The sequence below is a fragment of the Hyperoodon ampullatus genome (assembly GCF_949752795.1).
Source record: "Hyperoodon ampullatus genome assembly, chromosome: 7".
Lineage (NCBI taxonomy): Eukaryota > Metazoa > Chordata > Mammalia > Artiodactyla > Ziphiidae > Hyperoodon > Hyperoodon ampullatus.
Window position 1 is genome coordinate 56,543,435 of NC_136920.1, and position 20,081 is coordinate 56,563,515.

The following is a 20,081-nucleotide window of genomic DNA, read 5'->3' on the forward strand; positions in this document are numbered from 1 at the left end:
GATTGGATCTTGTTAAATAAGAATAGCTTTGCATGGAAGCTCAAGTTGTTAAATTACACAAAGAAGTATGAAGATAAAAAAACAAATTAGAATGCTAGCAAGGCCATTAATGGTGTTTTAGGACCACAAAACTGCCCCACCAATATCAAGGAGGATGGCAGGGGCCCTCCAATCTGCCTCCTACTATTCTTGAATAGAACTGGCAACTGTACTGCATTTATCTTCGTGCTTAGAATTGATAGACCTACTCCTTTCTGGTGACAAAAGGCAACAGGATTGTCCATTTTAAGCAGGAGACAGAGAAGAAAGAGCTCTGTCATTTTTTTCTTCTTTCTACTGACTATAGTCTGTCTATCCTTCAGTACTCCTGTGAACATCTTAATGAACTGACAAGTAAACAGACTGCACCAATGATTATAGACAAGTCCAGAGGGGGGAAATGTGCTCAAATAATAACAAAGAAAATATAACAGTAGTAGTATTTTAGCACAACCCATCTCTAGAGAAAACATGCTTCATTCAGTTGAGCATGTGAATTCATACCTGTTGTCTGTTGGAGTTCTAACAGAGCTTTGATTGTTGAAGTAGCTGATTGTGATTCACTGGATACATCCTGATAAATTATGGTGGGGCTAGTCTCCATTGCAATCTCATGTTCTGACCAATCCTGACGCCGGGAAGCAATTACATGAACTACAGGCTGGGAATCTGTTTTATATTAGTTAAAAAAAAAAAACCCTATAAACAAAGTTTCTCTTAAAAAAAAACAATTTGTTTTTTTTTTAATCTTTGTTTTACTATAAACTTCATGCTTTATCTCCCCAAGAAGACTGTAAGCCCCCAGAGGGCATAATGTCTTTCATGTCTGTATTCACTTATTCATTCATTCACTGATTCAACGGACTAGGCACCTATGTGCCTGAGTCGACGTTTGGCACTGAGGATATAAAGGAGCTCACAGAATAATCAAAGGATGCTCGAGAAGCACACAATCTGGTTGGAGAGACAGACATGTAAAGAGACAAATTACAATTCAATGTTATGATTGCTATAATAAATAGGTGTGCGTTTGTGTGGGTGGGTGCATGTTTGTGTACAGTAAGAACAAAACGCTGTATGAGTCTTGTTTTCCCCAATGCACCTAAAAATGTGTTCTGTATTATAACCTGAGCATTCAGTGAACACTTATTGGATGGCTGAGTTACTGAAAGGAAATCCTGTCCATTGACAACAAGAATGGATAAATGACCTAGAAGCAGCATGATATGACACGTATAACATTTGGAGTTCAAAGGCTTATGTTACAGTCCTAGCTCTACCAATTATCAGCAAGTTAATTCTCTGGGTCTTAGTATCATTATTCCTAAAATGGCAACACTAAAATTACCTCTCTACCTCACAGGATTTCTGAGGATATAATGAAATGATGTACATAAAAGAGCTTTATAAACTATGAAGGACAATAGAAGTGTTTTATTTTGTTGTTGTTGTTCTGGTTGTGGGCTGAAAAGTTCTAAGCCTTTTTGTTAGTTTCCAAATAAATTACAGCCCTAACTCAAGGCTTATTATATTCATGCTATATAAGTATGCATGTAAATACTAAATACACATCAAATCAAACAACAAATTATTTATTGAGTTTTCCATCTACGGAATAAGTAGGTTGTATTAGACTATTGTTAAGTTCCTAAACTCCTTGGTCCAAGATACCACACAGGAAATTATACAGGCTATAAAAGCATGACTCTTACTCCCAAATTTAGATTATAATGGAGGAGACATAAAATAAACATATACATATAGCTTTGTATTTTGGGATAAAGTCAAATGATTAGGGCAAACAGGGCAACTATATAGAAAGAAAAAGACTACTGTGAATTGGAATGGTCAGTGAAAGCATCACAGAAAAGAATTCATGCAGCCCTAAAACCAAGAATAAATACTTAAGTTCAACCTTCTATGAACTTTGTATTTTTGAAAACCACAAAGTTGTCCAAAAAGGTGAAGCAGGGGGGAATGACTGTTAAAAAAACAAAAACAAAAAAACTGTCTTCCCAAAGAAAACAAAATCAATATACAAAATATCTGGAATTTTTATTTACCATTAACAAATTGTATTTCCGCTCCTCACCCTAGCCTCTAAACACTAGGTAGAGTATATGCTACACCAGGGATGTATAATTTCCATTAAACTTTCAAAAAAAATCTAGATGATTGAAGGACAATATCCTGTAGTAATATCAAATGCCACATGAGGCATATAACAGTTTTTCTTTACTCATTCTAAGTTTGATATATAGAATTTAAACTTAAGAGAACTGATTATATTAGGGAATCCTTAGTTTTATATAAACTAAGTTCTCAATTTTAAGAACTTCTCATGATGCTATAAGTACCCCTGGCTAGGTGAGAGGACCTATAGGCAAAGAATGACTTTGCAACCCAACTCTGTAAAATACACATACTGAATACCCAGAAGAAAGCAAAAACTGCACTGGTAGAGAGATAAGGTAGAATAAGACTGGAAAAGGAGAACAAATTTCCACATGGGACCACCTGTCAGAGACATCACCCCACATAACATCATCCCATAGGGACTGGGGAGATTGGTCTTTCTCTTTCTGCCCATACTCAGAAAGTGTAGCTGACCATACAAAGCACCAATGCAGCAACCCCAACTGCTGTGACACAGAATGAGGGTGTGAACCTAAATGTGAAAAACATTCCTTGAGTGATTTTCCTCTCTACTTTTGGCTTATGCTTAAACTAGATAAATCTACTGCCTACCAAGTCTGATGCTGGGGTCAGAGTGCAATGACTGAGACACCAGGAGCCTGATCTAACAGTTCCATTTGATTATGCAGTGTGCATCCATCTAGACTTTCCTATGTCTCTTGAGGATGATGGCCTACTGACCCTCAGATATCTTTCCCCACAGGTCATTTAACAAATATTTATCGGGCATCTACTACATGTTAGGTACTAGAGATAAACACTGTATTGCTATAGCCAAAGGCAGATTCAGGCATCTCTATGGAAGAATGTCTCCTATGTCTTTACAATAAAAAGCCTACATCACATTTGCAAAGAATCATAAGATCTCTCAGCTAGAAAAGACAATCGAAAAGTATACTATCATCAATGATAGTATGATCATTGATAGATGATGATATCATCAACTATCATCAAGTAATACTATCATCAATCCTATGCTAAAATCTTCAAAATATCCCTAAAAATCTAGGAATCCAGCACCACAGAACTCACTGTTTTCTAAGACAGTTTCTTTCCATCTTTGCACTGTTAAGACAATTAGAAAATTTTCTTATATAGAGTGGACGCAGGTCTTCTGATTGCTACTCAATGGTTCTAGTTCTGTCCATGCACCTACCAAAGACCAATTCTTTTCCCTCTTCCATGTCACAGTCCTCAAGATAACTGACAACAGTTCTGTGTCCCCCACAACCCCACCCAATTTTCATCTTCTCTTCTCCATGATAAATGTCCTTTCTCGACCTACCATTCTTCATATAAAATGGTTCCCAGATGCCTTATGCATCTAAACCATCTTTTCTAAACTAAACCCAAGATGTCTATATCCCTTCCATGATGTAATAGGTACCTTCCCTCTGAAGTACTGTCATAAAGCCCAAGGCCTTCACAGTATTTAACTGCTTATACAGCTTTGCCCCACATGTTCCAGAGAACATTAATTCCTCAAGATGTTCTGCAAAAGGGACTTCCCTGGTGGTGCAGTGGTTAAGAATCCACCTACCAATGCAGGGGACATGGGTTCGAGCCCTGGTCCGGGAAGATCCCACATGCTGCAGAGCAACTAAGCCTGTGCACCACAACTACTGAGCCTGCACTCTTGAGCCCACAAGCCACAACTACTGAGCCCGCATGCCTACAGCCCGTACTTTGCAACAAGAAAAGCCACTACGATGAGAAGCGTGCGCACCACAATGAAGAGTAGCTCCCACTCGCCGCAACTAGAGAAAGCCCGTGCGCAGCAACGAAGACCCAACACAGCCAAAAGTAAATAAATAAATTTTTTTTAAAAAGATGTTCTGCAAAAGAAGGGCTCCATGGTCAAAAAAGTTGGGGGCATTTTACATTATATCCTTCATCTTTCCCAACATATATTAGCATATAATGGCTCTGAAAAGTTCTGCAACAAGTATGTTTTGCTTAACCTCGATTTATTCCTCACCCTCACCATGACCTACCAAGATCATGAAGCTTCTGGAAAAATCATCCTAGAAACCAAGTTGTGGCCTACTTAAAGCAATGTCTTTACAGGATGCGTTTTTATATTTGCCTCATGCCATGTTCCATCTTAAATCCTTACCCTTGGTTTTGTCTCCTTTTTCTCTTCCATTTTACTTCACATAATCTTATATTCTAGCTAATCTACCTTAAAATCTTTTGGAAATAAAGAGAATATAAATAAAGAAAACTTTTAACATTTTTTCTTTCTTTTTTAAAAAAAATCTATAACCCAATAAGCCCAATAACCCTATTCCCAAGTGAGAAAGGGAAAATAAGAAGATCCAAATAGGAAGGAAAGCTCAGGAGCTATGGAAGGCATACGGTCCAATCTTCAGTAAGTGATCTAGGCAAGTATGACCTTGAACTATTAGGGTTGGTCATCTAGCTATCAGTATGTAAAAATACTTCAGGGGTATACAGCTTAAAAGGCCCCCACTAGGTTAGGGGAAACGCGAAAAAGGAAAAAATGTTTTGGACTCAGGCAACAAAAATTAGTTTATAAGGCTGAAGTTTAACTCTGTACCACAGTTATTATGGTTGCTGTTCTGCTGTTTGTTCATTCAGGGACTTTTACTGGTGTCTACTTAGAGCCAGCTAACCTCTTCGCTAAATATTGAATATATAGAGATGAATATGATCCTTGCCTTTGAGAAGCTAGTAGCCTAGTGGAAAGGAAAATAATTATATTAAACAAACAAAAAAAGTACAAAATAAAATGATCAATGATAAAATAGCTGGTAGTACAAAGCAACTTCGGAAGCATAGTATATAGAAGGAGGGATGAACCCTCCTAGGGTGATCAAGGAAAGTGCCACAACAAGGTGAAGATGAAGGTCTCTATTCTAGCCTGTGAGGAGATAGTTCAGAAATAAGGTATAAGGCCTAAACTGCTCCTCCTTGCGGGTGGGGAATGGTGGGGAAAGTTTTGAAACCACAAGTAGAATCAAGAAATTCCTTGGCATAAAAGACATCCTTATTCTAAGACTTGTGTAAAGGAAGTCACCAGAAAAAGGATATGAAGTCAAGCAAAGTTGATTCATTATTACAGTAGAATGCCAACTATCAACTATATAACAAATAATGGGCTTTAGAAAATTATCAATGGATGCTTAAACTAGTAGATAAATGTTTTATGAGGAATATGATATTTATATAGTCTCAAAGCATCTCCCATAAATTACCATTAATCTCAGAGGGAAATATGGTAACTTCATAATGCAAAAAAAAACAGGAAGACATCACCTTAATTAACCAAGAGATTGACATTAACATCATCAATATTGGGACAAACTGACATCAGTGGCTCCTGATAAGACAAAGCTAAGGATATATCACATCTGTGGAATTCCTGCTGAATCAAATGATAAAGAAACATCAGACAATACCAAATTGAAGACTATTCTACAAAGTAACTGATTATTTCCTTCAAAAATGTCAAGATCAAGAAACACAAAGAAAGGCTAGAGGATTATCCAAATTTAAGGAAAATAAAGAGTCACGACAATTAAATGGAACTAAATGTAATGCATGATCCTAATTTGGATTGTGGACTGGTGGTGGGGGGCGGGTGGTGGTAAAACTACAAAGAACATGACTGGACAGCTGATGACATTTGAGTGGATTATAGATTACAGAACTGTAACTTCATATGTCTTGATTTTGATAACTGTATTTTAGTTATGAACAGACTAACCCTTAAGAAATATAAACCTACAAATGTAAGTATTTAGAGGTAAAGGACATAATATCTACAACTTGCTCTCAACTGGTTAAAAAATTTAAAAATTATAGACACACGGGGGACCGAAAGAGAATCAACAACAAAGCAAATAGGGCAAAATATAAATAAGTGGTGAATCTAGGTAAAGAATATACACAGGAGTTCTTTTTAATCTTCTTGCAACTTTTTGTAAGTTTGAAATTACATTAAAAGTTACTAAAAAGAGGTGCGCTAAAAACTACAAAAGCAATATAAAGAAAGAATGGACTCATATAGTGCTTCTATTCCCCGTTAAGTATGACCCTCTTATACCTTGAAAACCAAACATGAGTCTTAGACTGATCAAAACCTTTATCCCTTTCCCTGGCGGTCCAGTGGTTAAGATTCTGTATTTCCACTGCAGGGGGCGTGGGTTTGATCCCTGGTTGAGGAGCTAAGATCCCACATGCCCTGAGGTGTGGCCAAAAAAAACCCCAAAAACCCAAAAAAGCCCTTTATCCCTTTCTCTCTCTTTTTTTTTTATCCCTTTCTCTTAAATCATAGCATATATATTCCCAGCCCCTTGTTCTAAGGAACTATACAAGGGTATGGTGAGAGGCGTAAATGCGGATTATAAAAACTGGCTTTATAGGCAACTATATTACATATACCTACTTTGAATGGTGAATTTTTTCTGTATTACAGAATATCTTAAGAAGAAGTAATATGCAATGAAAGATAAACGGCAAAAATAAATGATGCCATGTATAATAACAGATCAAAGAGCAGAAAACTTTACACTCAATCAGTTCCAAAAATAGCCAAATTTTTGTCCCTTTCTTAGAATGAAAATTGAAGGCTCACTAATGAAATGGCATGTTAGGGAAGTAATGATTGGCTTATAGCTCTCTTAGGAAAAAACTAGCAATTTCAAAAGATAACCTGAGATTATGTATACACAGACATCTACTGTTCGGGTCCCCATTTCAGCACCAATTCATAACCTAAACATTTTACCAGCCCACTATGAAAATATTTCTCAAGGGAAAAAAAAAAGGCTGGTATTATTCAAATAACTACAGACTTAAAAATAAAAGAGGAAAAAAAATCTGATGAGTTAAGCTAAGAATGGAATCTATACATATCAAAGCAGAAGGTCTAAAAGAAATAAGAGAATAAGCATCATCTTACTATAATTAGACATAAACTGATTCATAATCAATACAGAATGATAAATTAAATCTTAGCAAATTGATTCAGAAAATATTACTATTATTGATAATATGCAGAAGAAAATTATCTATTTTCTAAAATGAGTGCCATATTGTTTGTTAAAATCAACATTTTAATTTTTAATTGATGAGTTTTCAAAGACCATTTCAAATGCTACCTCCTTCATGAAGTCTTCTCATGAAGTTTAATATATAGTATAAACTAATAAATAAATGTCAAATTGAATTAATGGAATAATCAGCAATTTGAACCATTAGTAAGACTAATCTAGGAAGATTCCACTGAAGAGTTAAAATAATAATTCCTGTACAATATGAAGAAGCTGTATTGAAGGTGAAGGTGCTAAGAAAGCATTCCAGAGACAATAATGGAGAGGTGAGGAGAGGAAATGGAGTAAGTGAGGAATGATCAAGAAGATAAACAGTTTTGTTTGGATATATCAGAGCTTCTAAGTACAGGCATAAATATGCTACCTGACAATATGGGTGGTTAAGGTAACTGACAAACATGGGTACTAGATTTGTAGAAAGTCTCAAAGCTTATGATCATGAGTCTATTTCAAGTGACTTCCTAGAAAAACATAATTAAAATAGTACTAAGGATAATGATTTTCCCTATTATGGAGTCTGGCTTCATAGCACCTTCCTTATAGTTAGGACAACCATATAATTATCATCTAAACTGGAACACTTTTGAGAGAGAAAGCGAATGCTATTAATAATTATTCTAGAACAGAAATAAACTAAGACTTGTCCCATGCAAACTGCAATGTATGATCACCCACTTACAGCCCACTTATGGCCCCATCTCTGACCACCTTGATCTTTTCTCAAGATTCAGCAACAACCATTTCAAAAGGTATATTCACTTTCTTGCATACTTCTCCTACTTACTCAAAGCAAACAGAAGGAATCACAGCTCTATCCAGTTTGATAATACCTACCTGCCAAAATCATCATCTAAAATTTACCAATTACTTGATGAACATATACCAGGCAGGAAAGAATGGTAATAAGCCTTACCAAAAACAAAACTTCAGCTCACTGATTACATATCAAACAAAAGACAATAAAATCAAAAGAACTAACAAGTCAAAGCATACATGTTTGTTTGAGATCCCTAGGTTCAACTATTTTAGAACTAGGGCACTATGTCAGCAGTAATTACATAAATCAGAAGTAAAATGGATCTTACCTTGGGAACTTTGGGAGGACTCCGTAGAAGAGGAACTACTATCTGTATAACTCTGTGGTTCTTCTTTTCCTTCCTGAATAGATGAATTACCAGCCTCTGCCACCCTGGATGCTTGCTGTAATGTTTCCGTGACCAGCTGCCTTGTTTGTTCACTAACAACTGTAGCTTGAAACGTCACTGGTTTAGGTTTAATAAGAACCTAGAACACAAGCAAAAATACAACCAGTATAAATTTAGAGCATTTAAAAAATGCTTAACTTCTAGGTCACGATGAAACAAATATTTTCCTGACACAGAAAACGGTACTCTGTACATTTATTATACTTTGGGCACAGCACTGTTCATCAAAGACGAATTCAATCTATGAACAAATTATAGCAGGCCACATACAAAATTTCAAGCGGTACATGCTACATTACAACAGCTATGATTCTAACAAGAGCCTTTGACCCTGTTTTTTCTTGCCTGTAATGACTTCAGGAGTCATTTTACAGTCTGTAGGCTATACAGTAGAATGATAGTCACAAATTAAGGATGGCAGAACAGAAAGACACAAGGAGCCTAGATTCCCAGGGGAATTTTTGAGTCACAATAACAGTCCCAGGATTTCCTCCCTCTGAATATTTATCAACATAATAAAAATAAAACCCTAATTTGTTTAAGCCACTGTTCTTCAGGTTTCTTTTCTTTAGCAACCAAATGAAATTCCTAATTAACACAACTGCACAAAGTAAAATTGCGAAGGACTTAAGTCATCTTTGAAGAAATCCCCAGAGGAACACTAATTTAGACAACTATTAGAATCCATAAGGAACATGTGATAGATCAACTCTTGGCAAAGGTCAAAAACCACAGACACTACAACAAGTGAAATGGGAGAAAAGTTTCACAGTGAACCATTCCACTTCAAAATTTGGACTCTGGGAGTTAACTTCAATTGGGTGCATGGAATAAAAGTATTACTTCACCACAATTATTTTTTATTTCTCCCATATATAAGTTTCTAAACCTTTTCAGACTCTTTAAGTCACCATTTCTAAAACTTCAAGAATGAAAACATGGGTTATGACTTAGATGATAGAGTAAATGGAACTGTTAGAGTTGAAATTTAAAGGCAATTTGAACTTATTAGAAAATCACAAAACTTATTGTTTAGATATGTAAACTATTTGGCTATAATACTGAGGGAACTGATTCTAAAGGCAAATTATTAGTTTATAGGTAAATTAGTATCTTTTACAAAAATTCTAGCATTTCTCAACCAAAGCTGACATCGATTCCTTTGATATTCTCAGAAAAGTAAAGTACCTGCAAAATAAACAGTAGCCCAGCAACACAGGATTAAATCCTGAGCCTCAATTTCCCAGACAAATCCCCAGAAAAGCTCCCTTATCATTTACTTGTCGAAAAATGAACAGATCTCCAGCTTCTCCAATATTTAGGTTTCAAGTAAATCAAATTTTATAATATCCAAAGTGCTTTCAAAGGCCATATAAGCTTATAAAAAATACTTTTCTTTGAGAGATTATGAATAACAATCATCCCTCAACCATCTTCTTCTCAAAAAACAATATATACCTTCAGCAAATTTTATTCCAAGGGGATTCTTTTTTTTTTCTTCAAAGATTTAATTTTATTTATTTTTTTGGCTGTGTTGCGTCTTGGTTGCTGTGCGCAGGCTTTCTCTAGTTGTGGCGAGCGGGGGCCACTCTTCGTTATGGTGCGTGGGCTTCTCCTTGCAATGGCTTCTCTTGTTGTGGGGCACGGGCTTCAGTAGTTGTGGCTCACGGGCTCTAGAGCGCAGGCTCAGTAGTTGTGGTGCACGGGCTCTAGAGCACAGGCTCAGTAGTTGTGGCGCACGGGCTTAGCTGCTCCGCGGCCTGTGGGATCTTCCCAGACCAGGGATCAAACCCATGTCCCCTGCATTGGCAGGCGGATTCTTATCCACCGTGCCACCAGGGAAGTCCTCCAAGGGAATTCTGTTCTCTAACCTTTGCTCATGACATGACACAAATATTTAAGATATATATATTTTTAAGTACTGAAAAGTACTATTTTGAAAACAGATGATTATATACATTCAATCATAACTTTTAATAATCTGATTCTTTTTCTAGGAATTTGAAATATACCAGAGTCAAGAAAAATCACCATATCTTAGCATACCTGTGTTTTCCCTTGCTGCCCATAAACAATTTTTGTTGGGATGATTTTAGCTGCTGGTTGAACTGTGGAACCTATTCCTTTTGGCTGAGTTACAATCATTTTGGTGATGGGTCTTGTAGCAGTGATAATAGCTGGCTTTGCTCCTGTTGGTACCGTCTGAATAGTCTTTTCTCCCTAAATTGAAGTCAGTAAATATATGAGATTTATATGCATTTTTTCACTGAAAATCACAGAAAGGTTTTACCAGGATGATGGGCAGAGGGCTGTAAACTCTGCAACAAAGTACAATGTTTCCAGGTGATCAATAATCTTAGACCTAGTTGAAATGATCTCAGAAGTTCTCTGACCAACCTTCTGTCCTATGAAGGCATTAAATACTTCTTGGTGAGTGAATTTAAAAAATCACCTTATGTAAGAATACTTATTATACTGTCTCATTCACAAAATATGTATATAAAATAGAGTCAAAAATTATAGAAGAATATATACTAAAATGCTAACAATGGTTATCTCTAAGTGTTGGGACTATAGGTCTTGTGCCCCCAACATTCATCTTTATTGACAGTTTATCTGAAATGAACATATGTGTAATAAAAAAATTACTGTGCATTTTACCAATAGCTAAATGTTCACATACAAAATAAACTGCCTCAGTTCCCCAAACATGAAATTATAAGGATATATAGCAGAATGCCTATGTGAAACAGTATGGGCAAGAGATGAAATCAGCAGAGATATTAACATTCTTTCTGAGGTTACATGGGAAAATACAAAGAAAAAACTTAGGACTTTTCCCACATCAGCATGTTACTAATATCACTTTAGTCTATTAACTAGATAGTTTAAGCCCATTAACTTTTCACCATTTTCATCTGCTTTATTCTTAAGTACCATTTCTGGTCATTTATGGAGTCAATACTTGAGCTAAACTAAATTAAATTCAAATATAGTCATTTTACTAAACTATTAAAATTTTAAAAATTAAAATCCGTAAAATTAAAAAGCAAAGGATCTGAAATTTTTTCACCTTATCAGTTTTTCTTTTTAGTCATCATCACCTAAATGTGTGGCCATCTAAACTTAGCAGCCAGTAAAAACAAAGCACCCAGGTGAGCTGGCAAAAAGCTAATCACTCTGTGAATTTAGAGCTAAATGATTACAAAATTCACATGTTTAAATATCTGCCGCAGTTATCTAAGGGAAACATGGAGTGTCTGCCAATCATGTGATTACTTATTTTATTACATGTACACCCTTCACAGCAGCATCTCTGGAAAGAGCTCTAGTTCATTTGCCAAGAGCTGCTAGTTTGCAAGTGGGCTTGCCCTTCTATTAAGTAGCTCAATGGGCCCTGTCCAAGTATAATTAAAGACCATTCAAAACCAATCAAAACCGACTAGCAGGCTATTTTTTTGAAAAAGCTCTTCTGGTGTGTGTGTGTGTTTACACATGCACAGGTAAGCAAGTTATGAGTACAGGTACATGTACATATGTGGTTAAGCAGATGGTCTTATACTCTGATCTGCTTGTTTGACTATCATTTCCTGTGTCAAACTGTTACTATTAGATGTATATAGCAGCTAGTACTCACACACACTATTCTTAGATCTATGTGACCAGAGGACCTAGAGTACATGGCACTCCCCTCTTTTAATATCAAGTTCCATGAAATTACAAACCAAAAGATAAAGCATTCTGAAAATCTGAATTCTAATCCTGGCTTTACTTTTGGCTTACTATGTGAACTAAGGCTAGGAACAATCTATGTTTTCCCACGTGATGAAAAATCTAATACTAGACCCCTACCAATATTGTAAAGACTGTGATGCCTAGGAAGCTACTAGAGATCAACTACAATGAAGTATAGCATTTTTTTTCTAGCAAAGTAGGGACACTACCAAACCTAGACAGTTAAGTACAAAGAGTAATAACAGTAAGAAAAAAAAAATTATGGAGGACTTCCTATGTGCCAGGCACTGTTCTAAGCACTTTCAACAGCTACCAGTTAGTTACTCAACAAATTCACTGATAGAGATCATCATCCCCAACGTACAAATGAGGAAATTAAGGATGAGAGAAGTCGAATAAGTTAGCCAAAGTCAAACAATTATGATACCCAGAGACAAAGCCTAGGTTTGGCTAACTCCAAATCTCTTAACCTCTTAACAAATGCCTTCAGAACTATAAATGAATCTGTTATTTATTTGATTTTTTTTCACTAGCTCAAAGAAGTAAAAATGAAAGTAACAAATCGTTGTCATTAATTTAGTCTTAGTCCCAAATATTTCTCTTTGCCTAACCTAGGTGAAATACTAGATTGGTATCTATTGGCCAAAAGCAGGAATAAACAGTCCTCTGACAGAGGTCCCTCTGTAGTTAACCCAGTGGAATCTTCCACCTGGACTAAGCTAAGTATCTAAATCATGGTCATAAGCAACTTAGCTATGAACAACATGTTTTAGAAATTACTATAAAAAATGGCATCAGTAGGCGGTGGTTTTTAACAGTTATTACATCACAGCAGGGGTAAATCAAGCCATTCTGGCCATTGTGGGTTCTGAAGTCCTTAGACAAATATTTGTATAGCTGGTCTTTAAAATCCTTAGTGGACTGCTGAGTCTGCAGTTCAAGCTCTTACTTACTCCAGCATTTAGCAATGTTGTGACAACGTTTTTGCCCGGGAGGCCTTGAATGGTGGTTCCTTTTCCTGTAGTCTTTTGCACAACAATCACATTGGGCTTGGAAGTCATTGGGATTGTAGTGATTTTGGTAGTCGTTCCTTAGAGAAGGGGGGAGAAAAGGAGGCCCGAGTTAAGGACTAGTGATATTTGGTTACTTCTGTTTATGTTGTATACAATTAATACGTGTAGTTGATGTCATCCCTAGATGACGTGAAAGCTGTCATGAGGATGAAAATGAAGGCCTGGAATAATAAATTACAAGTTGTCCTAGAATGAGAGAATATTAAGAATTGACTCTTACAGCATTCATCTTTTTGGAATCTGAGGGCCTACACACCAAACTCAGAATCTAAAAATATCACTATCTGCTTCCCCATCAATATTCCCCTCCTGACTAGTTAACTGAAACAAATTAGAAGCTCTATTCCATGACAAACATTTCTCCCAAACTCAATGGTATTACCTATGTGACTAGTGTGATAGGAAAACTCTTCAAAAAATAACATAAAAAAGAGGTAAATATGTATCAAAATTCTCATATAACACTAGACTATAGAGAAAATTGATGAAATGTCATTTATTTTTATGTGACAAGAAAAAGACAAAATAAACACACTCACAGACCAAGTCAGATGAAACGTATACTCATCACCTGCAACACTCTGAAAAGTCTGAGGATGAAACCCTAATTTATATACTTATATATATAAACTTATATTTTCCATCATTAACATCTATGTAGTAGATCTATATCTACTGATCCAAACATATTATTATCTTACCCTCTCCCCCACATCCTTCCACAAACTGCTGCTCTTCCACCTATCAAATCTATCTACCTATCAAATTTATATCCTATATTCTTCTAATTGTTCAAGTTGGAAATCCTGGTGTCAATCTTTGCTTCTTGCCTTGTCTTCACTCCATGAAAGCCCCTTAGCTCCACACTGTATCTTTTCACGCCACTGACTCCTCAGTGCTTAGCACACACCATACGGCAATTACTCAAGTAATCGTTCAACGAGTATGTGAATGAACTAAATTTGTCACCAACATATGTCTTCTTTCAAAATGTTATCAATGCCAGCTCAATAGACAGGCCCACATCTCTTTTGGCTTCCCATATTTTCTCCCTATTTCAAGTTTCTCTATCATTCAAATAGCTCTGATGCATCCTGCCATAGCGAACATCCTAAAAAAACAAAAAAACAAAAAAAAAAACTCATTTCACCATATCAAGAACCAACAACATGTGAAATTGGTCAAAAACCTTCCAAATCCCCATTGTATTTAGTCCCAACTTCCTGTCTTGTGTTTCAGAATCCTTTATAATCTGGCCTTAAATCCACCAATTAGATCTTATTTGTTCCTACTCCAAAATACACACCATAAACTCTAGTTTAACAAGTAACTCCTTTTACTATGGCTTCCTATTACCTACCACACAAAGACCAAACTCCTCTGCTTAGCCCTCCAGGTTCCATCAGACCTTAATTTTCAGGATTATCCAATATATACCTCTCCTTCAATGTGCTGGTTTCCACACTGGTCCTTGAGCACACCAATCCCAGTGCTACTTCTGCACCTATAATTTTCTCTGCCTATGAAAACAGGCAAGTCATATTTTTCTGCTATAGGCTTGTGTATCATTTATCAAATGACTAAGCACAGAATGGGTACACATTAAAAACACAACTGATTAATATACTCTCAAGAATAAAAGTTAAAATTTAATCTCTTCTACTGGGAAAACTTAGCATTCCTTACTAGTTTTAGAAATAAGATTGCACAAGAATAAGAATATTCTAGTTATATGTCAGTTTTTGGCCATCTTGTTACAATATCTTTATAATACGCTTGCCATCATCTAATGCCTCATCAGTCCAAGGTAACATGCTCAGGTAACATAAAAAGGCACTTTTATCCATGGGCCAGTTTCACAAATGTTTTTCCCTTTACCTGCAGTCTCTGAATAGTGAACTGTTAAGAGCCACAAAAACCAAGCTGCCTCTTATCCACTTACATCAACTTTAACTCTTAATTAACTCCAGTCCCTCATATGTGATTATGATGCCTCCTCTGACAATGCTCCCTCACCAAATAATTGGTTAATAAAAAAGTGTTCTTAGAAAGCATTAAAAACTATCTCAAGGAAATGTGAACCAAGATTTAACTCCATACCAAAGTACAAGGATCACTTTTTTGACAAAACTTGCTTAACAAATGAATTATATTTATAACTATGAAAATGTCAAATCCTTTCCATTACAGGTGTGTCAATTTATGAGACAGTTGCAAACCCAGTTCACCAGCTTAACAAAATGGGAGGTGGGGGCAATGTTAGAAAATAGAAGAAAAAGGCATAGCATAAGGAAAAGCAAGTACAGCATTATATTACAATTATGAATAAACTAAGAATACAATTTATGACTAGAATTATCAAATTATAAAAGTTTAAAATTTCAATAGCATGTTTCTATATCTCAGGTGACATCTACATTATATTGAAGAAAGAAGTATTACTCATTAAAAAAAATGTCTTCCCCGGACTTCCCTGGTGGCACAGTGGTTAAGAATCAGCCTACCAATGCAGGGGACACGGGTTCAATCCCTGGTCCAGGAGGATCCTACATGCCACGGAGCACCTGAGCCCGTGCACCACAACTACTGAGCCTGTGCTCTAGACCCCGTAAGCCACAACTACTGAGCCCACGTGCCACAACTACTGAAGCCCACATGCCTAGAGCCCGCGCTCCACAACAAGAGGAGCCACTGCAATGAGAAGCCTGCGCACTGCAACGAAGAGTAGCCCCTGCTCACCCCAACTAAAGAAAGCCCACACGCAGCAACAAAGACCCAACACAGCCAAAAATAAACAAACAAATAAATAAATAAAATCTTCCTCTGTGTTTTCATAGTATTCAGTGTATAGTTCTCATGTTACAAGAGACTATACAAGTTCATCTGTTTAGCATTCTTTAGGGCAGAGAATGCACCTCATGTACATCATGGTGTATCACAGCATCTGACCCCATATCTAGTTCATAGCGTATTAGAGAACTCACCTATACATAGTCTTTACTTATAAAGAGTCAAGATACAATGGGTGCAAGTAAATGTGAATCACATTTGGATCATGGGCCATGATACTGATGCATTCCAGAGATTCCTATTCAAAAATAAGATGCCTGTAAAAGTTTGAGCATTATGGTAGGTAGGCTTAAAGAACACAAATTTATTGGCCCAGATTTTACTATTCACAGATTCTTAAATCACTCTGACAATCTTGGTTTTTTGGATAATGTTTTATGTGTTACTTTGCTCAAAGAATGAGCAAATGAATGAACAAATGGACAAGTATATAGATGCAAGCCTTGCCTGGACATTGTACTAAAGATCAAGGGAATCAAAATCAAGTCCTGCCATTGTCAAAGGTTCTCATAATGTCTTTAGAGTCAAGATAATGAGTTTATCTCTGAAGGAACACATCTTCTGCATAAAATAGGCATGATTTTTCAACCAACCTTCAACAAAGCTCTCCAAAAGACTTACGTATCTAATAGTTCTCTCTATATATACACATATAAGTAAATATTTGATTCCATAAGATATGAATTAAATAACTGCAAAAATAGTCATGCCTTCCACTTAATTGCTTATTCTAATAAAAACTTGACCTTTCTAGAAAGCAATTTGAAAGCATGAACTTGCCTTCCAAGATATTATACAAAGAAAATAAGAACTTCACCTAATAATTTATGGATAATGATGTTCGTCACAGGATTATTTATGACAAAAAAATTGTTAAGTAACCTAAAACATTCAACAATGAATAAACAGTTAAATCATGGTGCATCATACGAGAGAACACTGTATAGTAATTAATCTGGGGCGGGGGTGGGGTGTCAAAATACATTTAATGGAATGGGAAAATGATATTATATGAAAAAAGATTAAAACTGATTGTATTAGATCTAAATTTAATTTTAAAAATATACATACATACACAAAAACATTTATACAAAAATCTAAATAGAAAAAGGAATAACAGAAATATATACACTTAAATTTTAACATATTTCTCTAGATGGCGAAAATTATAGGTTTTTAATTTTCTTTGTATACCTTTCTGTATTTTCCAAATTCCCCACAATAAAGGGGAAAATATCATTTTTTTAAAGCCTTCTATTCTTACAGCTAGGTGTTTGAGTATATTTTAAGAAAAGCATTTCTTTTTGGTTGTGGGGTGGTGGGGGCATGGACTCTAGTATCCAGCATCTGATCCTGGATGAAGGCAGAAAACTATCTAAATTCATCCAACCAGGCTTATCAGTATACTGTAAAAAGACAGGGATTGAAAACTACTAATAAACTAACCGATAATCCCAGTATCATGGAGCAACAAGAGTATTATAAAATAAGAAAACTATCTTTATAAAGAATATTGATATGTAACATAAGGATCAGTTTAAAGCAGTCAGAAATGAGAGAAGTTCTTTAGAATTAAAGTGTCAAATAGTGAAGCAAAGGTTGAGGCAAAATGAGCTCCATGCAATGAATAAAGCTATTTCAGCTATGAGCCCAGTACATCCTATAGTGCTGAAAAAGTTTCAGAACTCTTCCTCTGTATACCCATACACTTGAAATAGCGACTAACCATGAGTTACTTCATATTTAAAAACAAAGGTGGATGAAATGTATACACGTGTAGGGTATATATCTCACCGCCTCTTTGCTTCTAGGGCAATGTGCTTGCCTGTATTGCTCTAACCTCATACAAAGCAGCTAAATCATAAATAAGGTTTGAAAACAGAGGCTTCATGATATGTAGACATTTCTTCAAGCTATATGGTATTAAGAATTCATATGTAAGTAAAGAAAAACCCTTATGGTCATAAAAAGCTATACACTAATAAAAAACATGATTACTTTTTGAAAAATGTTTAAGTATGTGCTCTATACTATTTAAAGATATTGTCAGGTAATAAATTATAATTTGAGTTTTAACTGTGTTATTTAAAATATCCTCTTAAAAGCTGGAGTATGATGATTCTTTCCCTACTGGTTTCACCCTCCTCAGTTTGGCAAACATTGAAACTTACACTTAAAAAGTAGAGCCAAAATGAGCAGCTTTAAATATAGTGCTTTATGCCAATACCATGCCCTGCTTTGTTTTTTTTTTTTCACTCCTTGAGTTATCAGCAATATCATATTACTGCCAGGAACTTCAATCCCTTCACTTTAAAATGTTAGAACAATTCACCTGGGGCATACAAAATATGGCTAGTCTACAAAAATGGTAGACAAAGTCCACAGGGCTTGCTTGGTCAGAGATTATTCACATCATTTTAATTAAAAAATAATAATCAATGAAAATGGATACCATGTTAACATTCCACTTCAGGGTACACAAGGCAAATATCGCAGGAATAAATGAGCCAATAAAAACCAGGTAAGGTTCCAAAATACCAATAAATATTAGCCTTCACTATCTGAGTAAAACATTTTTAAAAAGTAAATAGCTAATATAAATGGTGAAAAGCAAATAAAAATATTCAAGTATTTTTATTTTTAATATGCTAAAGTGACATTAGTAATTGAAATTATGAGATACGATCCCTCAAACATATTTAGACTAATAAATACTAGTTCTTCCTCTATCTAGCTTGTATGGTTTTGGACAGGTCAAGTTCATCCTCTAAACTTAAACATGTCTGTAGACTGGGGCTGATACCAACTATTTCAGAGTTATGAGGTATGAATGAATTGATAAATGGGGCAATACTCTGTAAATGAAAAATCTCTATGCAAATGTAAACCATAATCCTTCCATCCTGATTAAATGCAACTAAATGTTCTAAAACTCTCAAAAGCTTAACATATGAAGATTTAATACTAGAACTAAAAAACTATACTTAATCACTAAAACATCAGGACTAAAAACAAAGCTCTAGATTTCTAAGCAGAAAACTGTGATCAAACAGAATCCTTCAACAGTGAAATGTTTTTTCCTCTTATTGGTCACCTATACCTTTAACGTATTTCAGATATACCTACCAGAAACTATATTACTGCTAATTATCTTGCCCCCCAAGGTAGCTAATGATTTGGGTACTACTGTAATAATGCTACCACTGGTAGTTTTCACGTAGGTTGCAGCTCCAGGGGTTGCAGCCATCCGACCTATAGATGGGCTCACTGTTGGCCGAGTATAGGTTGCCTGTGTGCCTATAAAAGGGAAAAGCCAAGAGAAAAACTTGTCATAACTTTTAGAAGAATGACGATTTATACAGTTTAACTAAAATTCAACATAATCTACATTGCTTTAACTTGAAAATGGAATTTCAAGGTGTCAAGCCATTAAGTAACAATTTATAGCCAGTTTTCAATGCACATAGCAAGAACTATAGCCAACTCAATTTGAATTAATTTTACACGTAAAATTTTGTGGTGCGTTGCATCAAATTACTAACCCCAAGAAAAAGTATAACCAAGTCTGTTCCCTTCTTCCATTACCCTTCTTCCACTAGTTTGATGCCAAAAGAAACTTAAATTTAATCATCTTTCCTGCCAGAGCATTTTAGATATTTCTGTTATAGATTTCAAGGTCTCTGCATCTGTTTTAATGCCGTCTCAGTGCCAAACCCAACGGCAGCACTCAGCAAATAAGGCAGGATACTGTTTGCCTAAAATTTTATAAATTTTTACTGTTTTGTACTCTGCTACCCTCTAAATATATTTCCATCTTTTAAAGAGTTATTCCATCATTTTACTAGAGATTAAAATTGAAGCTGCCAAGAGTTACCAGGAATATTTCTTCTTAGCCTAAAAAGTTC

The 20,081-nt window shown here is 35.6% G+C and overlaps 1 protein-coding gene across 9 annotated transcripts in view; it reads right to left on the reverse strand.

Moving 5' to 3' along the window:
* The window catches only part of EMSY (EMSY transcriptional repressor, BRCA2 interacting), a gene marked incomplete at its 5' end in the record, with an annotated part of 79,323 nt that overhangs the window by 13,921 nt on the left and 45,321 nt on the right, over positions 1 to 20,081 (reverse strand). For all 9 annotated transcript variants that reach the window (XM_079708480.1, XM_079708479.1, XM_079708481.1 and 6 more), the window contains 5 exons: positions 544 to 708; positions 8,399 to 8,597; positions 10,565 to 10,738; positions 13,207 to 13,343; positions 19,303 to 19,473. In XM_079708480.1, coding sequence (XP_079564606.1) covers positions 544 to 708; positions 8,399 to 8,597; positions 10,565 to 10,738; positions 13,207 to 13,343; positions 19,303 to 19,473 — 846 coding nt within the window. The remainder of the gene's footprint in view (positions 1 to 543; positions 709 to 8,398; positions 8,598 to 10,564; positions 10,739 to 13,206; positions 13,344 to 19,302; positions 19,474 to 20,081) is intronic.